The 15174-nt window shown below is 40.3% G+C and overlaps 1 protein-coding gene across 1 annotated transcript in view; it reads left to right on the top strand.

Annotated features, from left to right (window-relative positions):
• Window positions 1–271: 271 nt before the first annotated feature.
• LOC116810293 (ubiquitin carboxyl-terminal hydrolase 32-like) overlaps window positions 272–15174 on the top strand; it is a 37079-nt gene continuing 22176 nt past the window's right edge. Inside the window, 12 exon segments of the mRNA XM_058436352.1 lie at window positions 272–634; window positions 1820–2120; window positions 2906–2960; window positions 4452–4526; window positions 5258–5396; window positions 5654–5759; window positions 7217–7346; window positions 7349–7389; window positions 7929–8103; window positions 8546–8697; window positions 9615–9726; window positions 11086–11297. Of these exon segments, the coding sequence (XP_058292335.1) occupies window positions 2049–2120; window positions 2906–2960; window positions 4452–4526; window positions 5258–5396; window positions 5654–5759; window positions 7217–7346; window positions 7349–7389; window positions 7929–8103; window positions 8546–8697; window positions 9615–9726; window positions 11086–11297 (1269 nt within the window). The 5' untranslated portion in view covers window positions 272–634; window positions 1820–2048.

Here is a 15174-nt window from a genome sequence, read left to right as displayed (position 1 = left end):
TTCCCCACAGGATCCTCTAGCTAAAATATCCAAGGGTCAAGGAGAGAAATACCCAGTTAAAATATCAGAAAGGAAGAAGTGATACCATTAGAGACACTAAAAAGACCATTAGAGATACTAAAAAGACCATTAGGTAATAGTATGAGCTTTTGTATTCTGAAATTCAACAGCAGCAGTCACTTCCCTCCACCCCTATGTATATCCCAGGACCACCCTGGGTGGGGAGGGCTGAGGTCAGGGAGGTCTGATGCTGGTCCTGGGCTCCGGGGGTGACAGTGATGAGGAACTGAGTGCACACGTGAGTGGGGCAGCCAGGCCTGGCCGGAGAAGCAACACACACGTGCACAGACATGTTTACCCACATACACGTGTGCATGCACGTGCACAAACACATTGCAGGCAGGCATGTTGACGCCTCAGGCAGCGGAGGACCCTGACTCTGGGCCCTGCTGACCTGGGCAAAGCCCCATTGTGATGCGTGCCATGACCTCAGAATGTCACTGGTGCTTAGCACCTATCAGCTCTCCAGCCTACAGTTCTACAGCAGTTACACATTTGTGAGCAGCAGTTTTGGGAACTGAAAGGTTTTCTCCCTGAGAGGCATAACCCAGGCCAGCTGATTCATCAGAATCAGGTGAGTGTACCTGCTCTCTTCCCTCCAGGCTGACTTGGGGACAGTGGCTATGGTATGGGCGGTGTTGGCCTCAGGGCAGCTACAGAGGAGGGTCATCCCTGAGCACTCACCGGGCACCCGTTCTACGCTGCCCATGTAGACGATTTTCTCTTTTGTCCTCATGGTGGCTTCATAGAGTAGGTGCTGTTCCTGAATGTACCCATTCGACAGGTGAGACGTCTGGGGTCAGAGAGGCGGTAACTGGCCCGGGAGTCCAGACAAGACCCTGGGTTTTGCTCTCAGCCCTGCTGTGTGCCGTGCTAGACTTCAGGCCTCAACCCTGAGACCTCCCTGTTCTAGATCCCAAATCTGCCCAGATTTCCGATCCCGATGGGGCAGAGCCTGGCCCTGGCAGAGACACTGAGATGGATCCACTGTGGGTGGGGAGGAGGGAAGGGTCCTCAGAACACACCTGGGGCCTAAGCTGGGTCCTGATGGTCACTGTGGGACCCCCTGGACACACACAGTCCCTTGTCTGGGAGTGGCATGGGGAGCCTTCTGCCCTTGGGCAGTTGTGGAAAGTGAAGGAGCCCTGGAGGGCTGGCTGAGGGGAGACTATCTTCCCTTGTGTTCAAACGGGGCCAGGCACTGGGGCTCTCCCCAAGTATTTCTTATTCTGTCTGGCCTCGCTTTCCTTTTGCCCTGAGTATTCTCAGGAGGGACAGTCCATCTAGATGTTCTCCAGGAGCAAGGACCCACTGTTCTTCATCAGTGACCCAGGAAAATGAAGCCCCCTCCTATAGGGACAGCTCAGAATGGGGGAGTCCACAGTCCCTCCCTGAAAGACATGGTTTCATGAGCACAGTGGCTGCTTTGGAGACAGTAATCATTCTCATCCCCAAAACCAAACACACTTCTGCTCAAATGGCGTTATTCCTAAAGCAGCTTCACTGGTTAGACTGAAGGGCCATGGTAGCCCAAGTGATGAGCGGGGTAGAACGGAGCAGTCAGGAGAGATCTTGTTCCCTGTAGGAAACTGGGCATCTCTGTGGCCCTGAACATCCCAGGAGGCCGATCGTACAGAGACCTCTGGTGCCTGACCGCAGTTCGCATCCACATCAGCCCATCACAGGTTCTTCACCCTTGGCAGGTGGACACCATTCAACCTGCCGGGGCAGGTGTGTGCCCATATGATTCTCTGTCCAGGTCCCACTCTTCTCGAGTCCTTGGGAAGATGCCCACGCCTGCTTGGGGCTTCAGACTGCAGAGACCCATGGAGGTGTGGGCCACGGGGTTTGGCCCCTTTTTACCGGAGTGCAGTGGTGGAATGAAGCTTATACAACCAGCCAGCATCTGGGAGCCTGGCGGGAGTGGTTCAGGTGTTCTCCGAAGCTGTCAGGTACAGTGTAACCTTTAGACAATTTTGTCTCACAGGATGGACATGGTAGAGGATGCAGATAGTTTGCAGGCACAGGAGCGGAAGGACATACTTACAAAGTATCAGAAGGTACTTTAAACTCATGGAAGGGTAACCACCTTCATGTTTTAAAATAAATGTTTCTTCCTGTTGAAATGATTTTAGATATACAAAAATATTGAAAAGGCACTATAGTGTCCTCCTACACCTTCCATCCAGCTGCCCCTAATAATGATGTTTTGTAGTAGCATGGCATGTAAGAAATTTAGGCCAGGTGTGGTGGCTCACACCTGTAATCCCAGCAATTTGAGAGGTCGAGGTGGAAGGTTCAGGTTCACTTGAGTCTAGAAGTCTGAGACCAGCCTGGGAAACATAGGTGGACCCTGTCTCTAGAGAAAAGTCAAAGAAATTAGCCAGGCATGGTGGCATGTGCCTATAGTCCCACCTAATCAGGAGGCTGAGGCAGGAGGATTGCTGGAGCCCATGAGTTCCAGGAAGCAGTGAGCCATCATTGCACCACCACACTCCAGCCTGGGCAACAGAGGCAGACTCCATCTTAAAACAAATAAACAAACAAAACTTATTCATGTAACCAAACACCACCTGTTCCCCAAAAACCTATTGAAATTTAAAAAAAGAGAAAGATAATGCTTGTGAAGTACACATTGTCTCTCTCATACTGTCACCTAAGTTATAAATATTTAGGAACAACTATAGTAGGCCAGATATTTGTGATATGTTATGTAACTACAAAGGAGTTTTTTTTTTAATTGTTACTCATTTTTATCTCTGTATTTGTTTGAAGTTTACTAACCAAATAACAAAAACATTTCCTCCTCCTTACACGGAACTGCCTTACTCTTCTGGATGATGAGGATCATAGATTGGAATATGTGAAAATTCAGGATGAACAACACCTGGTAATTGAAGGTAAAAGATGGAAGCATACATCTATATTAAATTTTCAAGGAGAAGAATTTAAAGAGTTACTAATAACCCATTTTATAATTTTCTCCAAGACAACTATTATTTGATCATTATATTTTTATGACAAAGAAACCCTTTGGAAAAAAAAGAAAAAGAAAACCCTTTGAACTCTTATGTAATCCTACCATATGATTTAGATTGCTTTAAAGGGAAAATATTCTGTTTTTAGTCATTGACTGACAAAGGATGGGAATGGTAGATAAAAACAAGTGAATTCAGTTTACAGATTTATAGTTCCTTAAAATTTTCAAGTTGCTGCTTTGAGTTTGAGTAAAGAGAACAACTTTCTTGTGTAGTTAGTAGCACAGGCTTTCATTAGTCATCCACACTGGCTACTCACTGACAGAGCTACTTGTATATTCATAGATTTACACACTGGCATGCACATGCCATTAAAAACTTTTTAAGTGTATCTTTTCCCATCAAGTTTTGTGGCAACGTTGTTAGCTGCCTTTGTATTAAAATGAATAGGCCGGGCACAGTGACTCACACCTGTAATCCCAGCACTTTGGGAGGCCAAGATGGGTGGATCACTTGAGGTCAGGAGTTCGAGACCAGCCTGGCCAACATGGTGAAATCTGTCTCTGCTAAAAATACAAAAATTAGCTGGGTGTGGTGGCACGTGCCTGTAGTCCCAGCTACTCAGGAAGCTGGTCAAGCCAGCACAAGAATCAGTCAAGCCCAGGAGGCAGAAGTTGCAGTGACTCAAGATCACGTCACTGCACTCTGACCTGGGGGACAAAGCCAGACTGTCTCAAAAAAAAAAAAAAAAAAAAAGGAATAAATTACTCTGACAGTTGTTACAATTTAAGAACGAATTGTAATATTTCTAATGTTTTAAGTATAAGAAATTCCATTGTTTCTGAACTTTAATTACTTCTGTAGATGGTTAAGTATAATTTTACTTCAAGTAGGTAATTGAGGGAAAAGATTATTCAAACCAAGTGACTTTAAAGTCCTCAATATGAAGAATAGGAATGGTTTTAGAGCCAATTACAGGCATGTGCTGCATAAAGATGTTTGTCAACAAAAGACCTGTATATAGCAGTGGTCCCATAAGATTATAATACTGTATTTTTAGTTGTACCTTTTCTATGTTCTAACATGTTTAGATACACAAATACCATTGTGTTACAGTTGCCTACAGTGTTCAATACAGTAACATACTGTACAGGCTTGTAGCCAAGGAGCAACAGCCTATACCATACATAGCCTAGGTTTGTGTAGGTACACTCTGTGATGTTCACACAAAGACAAAATCACCTAATGATGCATTTCTCAGAATGTAATCTCATCGTTAAGCAATGCATGTACTAAAATTAACTAGATTTTAAAACTTCTGATTTAGGAATGTCTTTAAAAAAAAAAAGAAGCAATTGAATGGGTGTAAATTAGATACATAAGAAATTAACACATCCCTATCTGTCCTTCCAGTTCGCAACAAAGATACGAGTTGGCCTGAGGAGATGTCTTTTATAGCAAACAGTAGTAAAATAGATAGACACAAGGGTAGGTCTCAAGCATTATTTTTTAAAGAGATTATTTTAAATGTTTTTTTTTTTCTTTCTCTCAACTATTAAAGTGCTAACAACTTTTGGTTTCCTAATTCAAAAGTAATTAGGGCCCTTCTTTTCTTTTTTCCTGAAGCAGCATTTGATGTTGACAAACCCACCATCAAATTATTTTCTAAATTTCTTTCTAACTCTGCAATTAAATAATTTATATGTTTTAAAAGACATACTAGAAGAAGAATTGTTTGAATTATTTTGAAAAATCATAGCAATTAAAAAGGATAATTGCCGGCCGGGCGCGGTGGCTCAAGCTTGTAATCCCAGCACTTTGGGAGGCCGAGGCGGGCGGATCACGAGGTCAGGAGATCGAGACCACGGTGAAACCCCGTCTCTTTAGCGGGGTGGGGGGGGCCTGTAGTCCAGTACCCGGAGAGGCCGAGGCAGGAATGGCTGAACCGGAGGTTGACTTCATGACCGAGATTGCCCACTCACTCACCGGGAAAAAAAAAAGGATAATTGCCGCTTCTGGGTTAAAAATGAGCATGGGTCATCACTGTTGCCAGACATACCATGAAAAGCCTTCTCTAGCATTTCAAAGCTCTGCTAGAGAATTATTAGCACCATTTAGCTGATTATGAGTTATAAAAAATCTTTCCATTGAATATAAGTAACTGTTTGTGGCATGACATTACTACAGCTAAGCTTTGGTTCTCATATTGTTTGTTCCAGTTCCCATAGCAAAGGGAGCCACAGGTCTAAGCAACCTGGGAAACACACGCTACATGAACTCAAGCATCCAGTGCATTAGTAACACACAGCCACTGACACAGTATTTTATCTCAGGGAGACATCTTTATGAACTCAGCAGGTAATCTTTCTTGAATCACTGGCCTCTTAACCTGTGACTTTGATATAAACCCAATATCACCTAAATTTCCTCTTTTTTCACCCTGCGGGAGAAAGATTTTGTCTTATTTGCCCTATTTAATATGAAATAGGCCAAGGAATACATCTCTTGTTTCAAGAAGAAAAGATATTTTGATGTGAGATGCTAGGCATTTTTGTGCCCACATGATTGTGATTTATGAGAATCTTTGGCAACAAATTTTCCTCTCAAACTTATAGGACAAATCCCATTGGTATGAAGGGGCATATGGCTAAATGCTATGGTGATTTAGTACAGGAACTTTGGAGTGGAACTCAGAAGAATTTTGCCCCATTAAAGCTTCAGGTAAGCAGGTTAAAATAATATAAAAATATTTAATTCCTAAATAGTTGTTTAATCATTTTTTCTCTACTTTTTTTTGTGTTTAGCCTTTTAGCTTGATAAATGTTTTTGGATCCTTCACTTGGTATAAACAAGAGGCCAAATTCTTTTGCTTGTTTAAATATTTGCAAAATACTACTGTATATGTAGTGGGTAGGATAAAGACCAAAGGTACACTCTAAATTCGGGATGTCATTCATTTTACTAATTTGTCAAACATCTTATATGAAGAGTAAACCTTTTTTGGTAATACTTCACTATTAGCAGTATTGTAACTGCAAGGTGGACCTCAGAGTCTTATTAATTACATCCAATCCAATCCATTTTCAACATAACTAAGACAGTTCTATCGGTAGAATACAAAGAATTAGGCTGGACGCAGGGGCTCACGCCTGTAATCTCAGCACTTTGGGATGCCGAGGTGGGTGGATCACTTGAAGCCAGGAGTGCAAGACCAGCCTGGGCAACATGGCGAAACCCTGTCTCTACTAAAAAAAATTAGCCAAGTGTAGTGGTGCATGCTTGTAATACCAGCTACTTGGGAGGCTGAGGCATGAGAAATGCTTGAACCTGGGAGGTGGTGTTTGCAATGAGCCAAGATCGTACCACTGCACTCCAGCCTGGGCAGCAGAGTAAGACTCTGTCTCCAAAAGGAAAAAAAAAAAAGTAGAAGAATGAATGAATGAAACTAATGAATATGTTTTCTATTAATATCAGATGTAGTAGATTTTAGTGAAGTTAGGGTTATTCATTTTTATTTAAATACAAAGCAAAAGCTTTTTATATTACAAATTATTAACTATAGCAGCTACACATTTGACCACTTACCTCTTGCCAGGCACTATTCTAATTAATTTATATCCTCTAAATAATTCTATAATATAATGCAGTTAATAACAGTTAGGATGCAACAAGACCAGAAAATGTAATTGTTGAAGACAACATTACATTATATAAAACAATATATACACATATTATTTTATACGTTATGTATTATTATATACACATTATTTTATGCATGTGTTATGTATATATTATGTACCTATAAAATATACATATTTTATATGCATATAAAATGTATAAAACATTATAGAACAGGATGTCTTTCAATGTGAGCAAATGCTGTTTTAGTATTTCTGTCTTAAATAACATCTATGTGCCTGAAGAACAGTTTGCTTACATGATACTGAACTGAGGACACAGTATTGGCCAAAATACTTCTCTTTTTTTTTTTTTTTTTTTCATTTGACATTAAGATTCAAAAGATTTCATGATTATCCAAAATATATTTGTTGAAATGGAGGCAGACTAAGTACTATACTATTTATTTTCTTACAATGGCTCTGATTGGATTATAGGACATATTCATTCCAAATTTTATGGGTAGGAAATAATGACTGTGACTTCTCTTATATTTATAGAGGACCATAGCAAAATATGATCCCAGGTTTAATGAGTTTCAGCAACAAGACACCCAAGAACTTCTGGCTTTTCTCTTGGATAGTCTTCATGAAGATCTCAACCGAGTCCGTGAAAAGCCATATGTGGAACTGAAGACAGTGATGGCCGACAAGACCGGGAAGTAGCTGCAGAGGTTTGTCAGTTTTGAGTTTCTAATGTAAGCAATAGACAAAATGTTCTGGCCACAAATGCATGTAGCACAACTTAAATGCAAACCAAACTATTCTGAGATCAGAATTTTACTGCGAAAATGAAGGAATTTCTATTTCTATGCTTAATTCTTATGCGATAATGCCAACACAGAAACACCTTTAATGAATATAGAAAACTGTTGCCATTTCACATTGTAAACTTTATGGGACTGGATGTAGGAATAATTATCCAGTGGAATTTAAAGAGTCCCCATAGTTGCTAAAGTAATGCATACAATGACCTATAGGCATGCTTTATACTTGTTAATGGACAAATAACTTTAATATTTACCATTGTCGCCTTGATAAGAACAAATGAAACATAGGATTTTCCATCAATTTAATATTTTATGTTAAATGAAGAGTAAGGATTATATTCTTTACATTTAAATCCAATATATTTAACCAGTTTCTGTGATTTTATATAGAAATGCCTCTCTTTTGGATTTTGAGAGAAAATTCTCATCTTTTTTATTGCTAGGCCTGGGAAAACCATCTAGGAAGAAATAAGTCAATTGTTGTGGATTTGTTCCATGGGCAGCTAAGATCTCAAGTCAAATGCAAGACATGTGGGCATATAAGTGTCCGATTTGACCCTTTCATTTTTTTGTCTTTGCCACTACCAATGGACAGTTATATGCACTTAGAAATAACAGGTAGGTCATAAAGTTCTGAAAAATTACTTGACTCCTTTAAATTTACTTTATTTAAATAGCCTGAATTTGTAAGCATAGTTACTTGTTTACAAATAAAGACTGATAGTCAGCATATTATAATCGAGCAACCTAATTTTAGGCATGACTTGAGGTTGGGAAGGTGTAGATTGGGGCATTTTTTTTGGTTTCAAATATGCCAGCAACTCTCTTTAAAACCCCGCAAAGCCACTCATACTTTTATGTCAGATGAACACCAAAAAAATACTGATTTCACTTAATATTATCCCTAAGTACCATCTGTTTTAGTGTTTACACATAAAATAAAAATTCTAGGCTGAAATATTTGCTATTATATTTACAGGTCAGATATGTCTGTACACAGCATTTAAGGCTTTCAATGAAACCTGCATTTTACCGATGAAAGATCTTTTCTCTTTACTAGTGATTAAGTTAGATGGTACTACCCCTGTACGGTATGGACTAAGACCGAATACGGATGAAAAGTACACAGCTTTAAAAAACCAGCTGAGTGATCTCTGTGGACTTAATTCAGAACAAATCCTTCTAGCAGAAGTACATGGTTCCAACATAAAGGTAATGTTAACTACTCTAAGAAACTTTTGATTCTATTCTTCAAAGATGACATTTTTCTTAATTATTATGATCAGTTGTTAGGTTATGTGACCAAGGGAGATACTAAAACATAATGAAAACTGAGCAACAACAGCAACAACAAAAAATGCCAAGTTTTCCAACCCAGAAACTTAAAAGAGTTTTCTACCAGAACAAAGGGATAATACTGATGGTAGTATTTTTGAAGAAGGGAAATATGTAAGGCTGCCTATATGGAGTGTTCTAGCTGTATCACTATAGTGTAAGTTTCCTCCAAAGACTGCTGCTATTACCAAAGACTGCTGCCATTACACTGCACAGCTCTTCTATATTACCACTGTTACTAGAATTCTTCCTAGGTTAAAGTATTTTATGTATTTATGAATATATATACTTGGTCTTTTAACACACTAAGAAATTAAGAGTAAAGACAAATTGACACCAATCATGTCTTTCTACATACCAGCTGGGGAAACAAATAATCTAATAAATATATTGCCTACTCTAAATTAAGCTCCTGCGACTGGTATTATTAATATTCATCTTTGGGATTTCTGAACACACTCTCACCTCATTGACATTTTCTTAATATGAAATGCAAAAATGGGGTGTCTGAGGGTTGGAATTTAGATCCCTGAGACGAAGGACAAAACTGAAGAAGTCAGTCATATACAACACACTTCTTCCTGTGAAAAGAGATAATAGTTCAACAATTGAGGTTAGTTTTCAGTTATTTTTATCAAGCATTCATCCTTTATGTAGTTGAAAAAGTATTCAATCATCTCGTTGGTTTTACGGATGAAAGCACCTAAGACATTCTTTTGAAATACGTTAGAGAGAGCACTTTTCCATTTTATCTGAAACATCTCCCCCTTCTCATCTTGCTGCTGTTTCTGTAGAACTTTCCTCAGGACAACCAAAAAGTACAACTCTCAGTGAGCGGATTTTTGTGTGCGTTTGAAATTCCTGTCCCTGCACCTCCAATTTCAGCTTCTAGTCCAACACAGATAGGTAAGATAGAACTAGAACTCCTTCTCATGATTGCACCTTTAAATATTTGTCTTAAGAGTTGTGATGTTTTTTATATTTGTTCATGCTGAGGATATTATCGCAGAAGAGTTTTGGAACCCAAGGGAAACCTTACTGATTATTCCATGTTTTTTAGATGAGAAACCTAAAATTTAGAGAACCCAAGTGACTTCAGTTAGATAGGTAGTTGTTAGCTAATATACTCTTGGAATTCAGATCTCTGTGAAGTTTTATCTAATACTAACATGGCAACAGCTAGTATGAGAGGAACATACTACCAGAAAATATAAACAATAGATATAGCTAGAAAGAAATTCAATATTATATGTAATTTAATGTGCTCACTCACTGAGTCCTTTTAGCCACTAGCACGCTTTGTCTATTCTTTATATTACTTACAATTAGGTTAATTAGGCTAATTCCCCAACTATAAAGGGCTTTATGAGGCTACCCTCATTGACGTGTAGTAGGTAGATAGTCCTGACGGTGAGTTGGTGGATGATCTAATTTTAGTTTTAATTTAGAGCATTACTGTGCAATAGAATTCTGCAGTGGTGGAAACTTCTGTGATCTTTGCCATCCAATACAGTATCCACCAGTCACGTGGACTGTTAAGCACTCGAGATGTGGCTAGTGCGACTGAGAATAATGCGTTTTTAATTTTTATTTTATTTTACTTATTTTGAGAAAGGGTCTCACTCTGTCACCCAGCCTGGAGTGCAGTGGCATCATCTTGGCTCACTACAGCCTCTGCCTTATGGGCTGAAGCAATCCTCCCACCTCAGCCTCCCGAGTAGCTGGGACTACAAACGTGTACCACCATGCCCAGCTGTGGTGTATCTTTTGTAGAGATGGGTTTTCACCATGTTGCCTAGACTGGTCACTAGCTCCTGAGCTCAAGGGATCTGTTACCTCAGCCTCCCAAAGTGCTAGGATTACAAATGTGAGCTGCCTCATCCAGCCTAATATAAATTTTAAATACAACATCTGGGTAGAGGTTACTGTATTGGACAGTGTCTTCAAAGGCAAAGAGAAGGAAAAGAAAACAAGTGGTAGAACTGTTTGTGTGCTACAACATGGTGCTGATACAGGTTTCTGCAAACATTCTGCTTAAGAGTTTCCAGCAGTTACTCTTTCCTTTTCATTTGGTCAAAAGTGTGAGTTAGGGAAGTAAAACTGGAAATTAAAATCTTCCAATAAATCTAGAATTATTTATACTATGATTTCTCCCTGCTCTGTGTTAAGAGACTACACTGTCTCTGGTCCTCAGGATACTTGAGAAAAGGGCAAAGATGAAAATACCACAAGCTGATGATGCTGTAATTATCTTTGAATTTGTAGATTTCTCCCCTTCACCATCTACAAATGGAATGTTCACCCTAACTACCAATGGGGACCTACCCCGACCAATATTTGTCCCCAATGGAATGCCAAACACTGTTGTGCCATGTGGAAATGAGAAGAACTTCACAAATGGAATGGTTAATGGTCACATGCCATCTCTTCCTGACAGCCCCGTTACAGGTTACATCATTGCAGTCCACCGAAAAATGGTTAGTTAAATGTTAGGCAACTCACTGCCGGTCTTGTTAGTGTCATTTGTGAAATTGCCATTTTCTGTCTTTACAACATCATTGAATGCATTTTCTTCTCTTTTTTTCTTTAATTTTAAAAAATTTAATACTTTTACAAATTTTATTTTTTTACTTTTTTATCCTGTCCTCAAAATCTGTTGCTATGAATGCATTTTCAATGTATTATATATGCTAATATAAAGTGATCAAAGCCAGGATTTAGTATTACTCATGATGGCTAATGTATGAAATGACATTCCTCATCTGTATATTAAGAGGCAACAGGATAGTCAGTGCATCTGAGTACTACTTTCTTTAAAAATTTGTGTCTCCCGGCCAGGTGCAGTGGCTCACACCTGTAATCCCAACACTTTGGGAGGCTGAAGCAGGAGGATCACCTTAGCTCAGGAGTTCAAGGCTAGCCTGGGCAACATAGTGAGACCCTGTCTCTACCAAAAAAAAAATTTTTTTTTTTTTTAACTAAGCAGCCATGATGGTGTGGGCCTATAGTCTCAACTACTCTGGAGGCTGAGGCAGGAGGATCACTTGAGACTAGGAGGTCAAAGCTGCAGTGAGCCATGCTTGCTTGCACGACTGCATTCCAGCCTGGGCAAGACCCTGTCTCAAAAAAAAAAAAAAAAAAAAAAGGAAAAGAAAAAAAAAGAAAGAAAGAAAATGGCTGGGTGTGGTGGCTCACACCTGTAATCCCAGCACTTTGGGAGGCTGAAACAGGTGGATCACCTGAGGTCAGGAGTTCGAGAACAGCCTGGCGAACGTGGTGAAACCCCATCTCTACTAAAAATACAAAAATTAGCTGGGCATGATGGTGTGCGCCTGTAGTTTCAGCTACTTGAGAGGCTGAGGCAGGAGAATTGCTTGAACCCAGGAGGCAGAGGTTGCAGTGAGCGAAGATTGCACCACAGCACTCCAGCCTGGTTGGTAAAGTGAGAATTTGTCTCAAAAAAAAAAAAAAAAAAAAAAAAGTATTTCCTAAGCCAGACGTGTTTAGGAGGATCCCTTGAGGACAGGATTTTGAAGCTATAACATGCTACGATGCTCACACCTGTAAATAACCACTCCACTCCAACCTGGGCAATAAGTGAGACCTTGTCTCTAAAAAAATTGGAAAAAAACAAAAACCAACACACACAAAATTTATGTTTCCTGTGTGTTTATGTAGGTATGAACATCTTCACTGCCACATAAATGCGGATGGCTTTGGAAAAGTTTTTTGTTTTGGGTTTTTTTTTTTTCTTAGAGGACACAAGAATGTTCTTGGGCAAAATCAAGTTGTGCCTAATGCCTCTCTTGATAATCTAATATATAACTATTGCATTAAAGGTTGACTCTTTGGTAGAAAAGGAAAAGGAAGGTTTGCAAACTGTGGTCAGTGGATAATTGTTAAAGAGGTAGTCTTCGGATATATAGTGGCAACTTGGTAGAGTAGAAAGGGCACTGAACTAGGAATTTAGCAACCTGTGTTTTAGTTCTAATTCTGCCACTAGATAGCTGATTGAGCTCTTTGGACTTTAGTGTCCTAATTTTGTAAAGGAAAGGAAAGGCCGGGTGCAGTGGCTCATGCCTGTAATCCCAGCACTTTGGGAGGCCGAGGCGGGTGGATCATGAGGCCAGGAGTTCGAGACCAGCCTGGCCAATATGGTGAAACCCCGTCTCTATTAAAAATAAAAACAGTCAGCCAGGCATGGTGGCACACACCTGTAGTCCCAGCTACTCAGGAGGCTGAGGCAGGAGAATTGCTTGAACCTGGGAGGCGGAGGTTGCTGTGAGCCGAGATCATGCCATTGCACTCCAGGCTGGGCAACAAGAGTGAAATTCCATCTAAAAAAATAAAAATAAAAATAAATAAATAAATAAATAAATAAAGGAAAAGAAAGCAGGGTTTCTAGATCAGGTAAATTGATTGTGTAGCAGCAACAATCAGTCCTGAGCAGCTGGGACTACAGGTGCACACCACCATGCCTGGCTAATTTTTGTATTTTTAGTAGAGATGGGGTTTCACCATGTTGGCCAGGATGGTCTCGAACTCCTGACCTCGTGATCTGCCTGCCTCACCCTCCCAAAGTGCTGGGTTTACAGGTGTGAGCCACTGCACCTGGCCCAGGAATTTATTCTTTCACCTTCTGGAGGCCAGAAGTCTGAAACCAAGGTTTCAGTAGGGTGGGGGCTTCCTCCAAAGGTTCTGGGAGAGAATGCTTTGTCTCTTCTAACCTCTGGTGGCTCCAGGCATTCTTTGGCTTGTGGCTGCATAACTGCAATCCCTGCCTCTTCATGTGGCCTTCTCCTTCTCTCTGTCTTTCTCTGATAAGGATACTTATCATTGAATTTAGGGCCCACCCAGATAATCCAGGATGATCTCATCTTGACATCCTCAACTTAATTATATCTACAAACATCCTTTTACCAAATTAGGTCACATTTACTGGTTCCAGGGGTTAGAACATGGATATACTGTTTTAGAGGCCTCCATTCAACTCAACTACAGATATTATTTATCTTAGTATCAAAAAAATTAAATGCTGAGAAAAAATTAAGTACCTAGGAATAAACTTTAAAAATGACACATAAGACATCTATATAGAAAATAAAATATTGATAGAAATTAAAGAAGACTTAAATATTGGAAGGAGTAAACCATGTTCATGGATTAGAAGACTCGATATTTAAAAATATCAGTTCTCTACAAACTAATCTACAGATGACTCATTGCACAATTTCAATAAAAATGCAGTCTGCATGTGTTCGTGTGTGTGTGTGTGTGTGTGTGGTGTGTGAGTTGATAAGCTGATTCTCATATGTGGAAATACAAAGCACCAGGAATAACCAAGATACTCTTGAATAAGGTATGAGGATATCATCAAGATTGGATATCATCCAGATATCAAGATTTATTTCACAAAGATATGATACTTAAAATAACATCATATTGGTATAAGAAAAGACAAATAGACCATTGGGATAGAATAGAGAGCCCAGAAACCAGTTCACAAATGTATGAACACCTGATTTTTTTTTTTTTTGAGACGGAGTCTCACTCTTTCACCCAGGCTGGAGTGCAGTGGCGCGATCTCGGCTCACTGCAGGCTCCGACCCCCGGGGTTCACGCCATTCTCCTGCCTCAGCCTCCCGCGTAGCTGGGACTACAGGCGCCTGCCACCTCGCCCTGGCTAATTTTTTGTATTTTTAGTAGAGATGGGGTTTCACAGTGTTAACCAGGATGGTCTCGATCTCCTGACCTCGTGATCCGCCCGCCTCGGCCTCCCAAAGTGCTGGGATTACAGGCGTGAGCCACCGCGTCCGGCCACACCTGATTTATAACAAAGAGAAGATTGCAGGGTGGTGAGAGAAAGATAGTTTTCTCAGCAAGTGGTGCTGGGACAATTAGATATCCATATGAAACTTGGCATCTACCTTTCACCACAATTCCAGGTGGTCTATAGAGCTAAATTTGAAAGCAAAACAATAAAACAGCCCTTGGAAGATAATAATGGTGAATACGTTCCTGACACTACTCATATAAAAGATTAAATTGGACTTCATTAAAATTGATAACTTGGCCGGGTGTGGTAGCTCAGGCCTATAATCCCAGCACTTTGAGAGGCCGAGATGGATGGGTCGCAAGGTCAGGAGTTCAAGACCAGCCTGGCCAATATGATGAAACTCCGTCTCTACTAAAAATACAAAAATTAACTGGGCGTGGTGGCGGGTGCATGTAGTCCCAGCTACTCGGGAGGCTGAGGCAGGAGAATCGCTTGAACCCCAGAGGCAGAGGTTGCAGTGGGCCGAGATTACGCCATTGCATTCCAGCCTGGGCAACAGAGTGAGACTCCATCTCAAA

The sequence above is a fragment of the Hylobates moloch genome, unplaced genomic scaffold (genome assembly GCF_009828535.3).
Source record: "Hylobates moloch isolate HMO894 unplaced genomic scaffold, HMol_V3 SCAFFOLD_1, whole genome shotgun sequence".
NCBI lineage: Eukaryota > Metazoa > Chordata > Mammalia > Primates > Hylobatidae > Hylobates > Hylobates moloch.
Note: the sequence above shows the minus strand (reverse complement) of the source record. Positions and strands in the feature narration are given on the sequence as shown.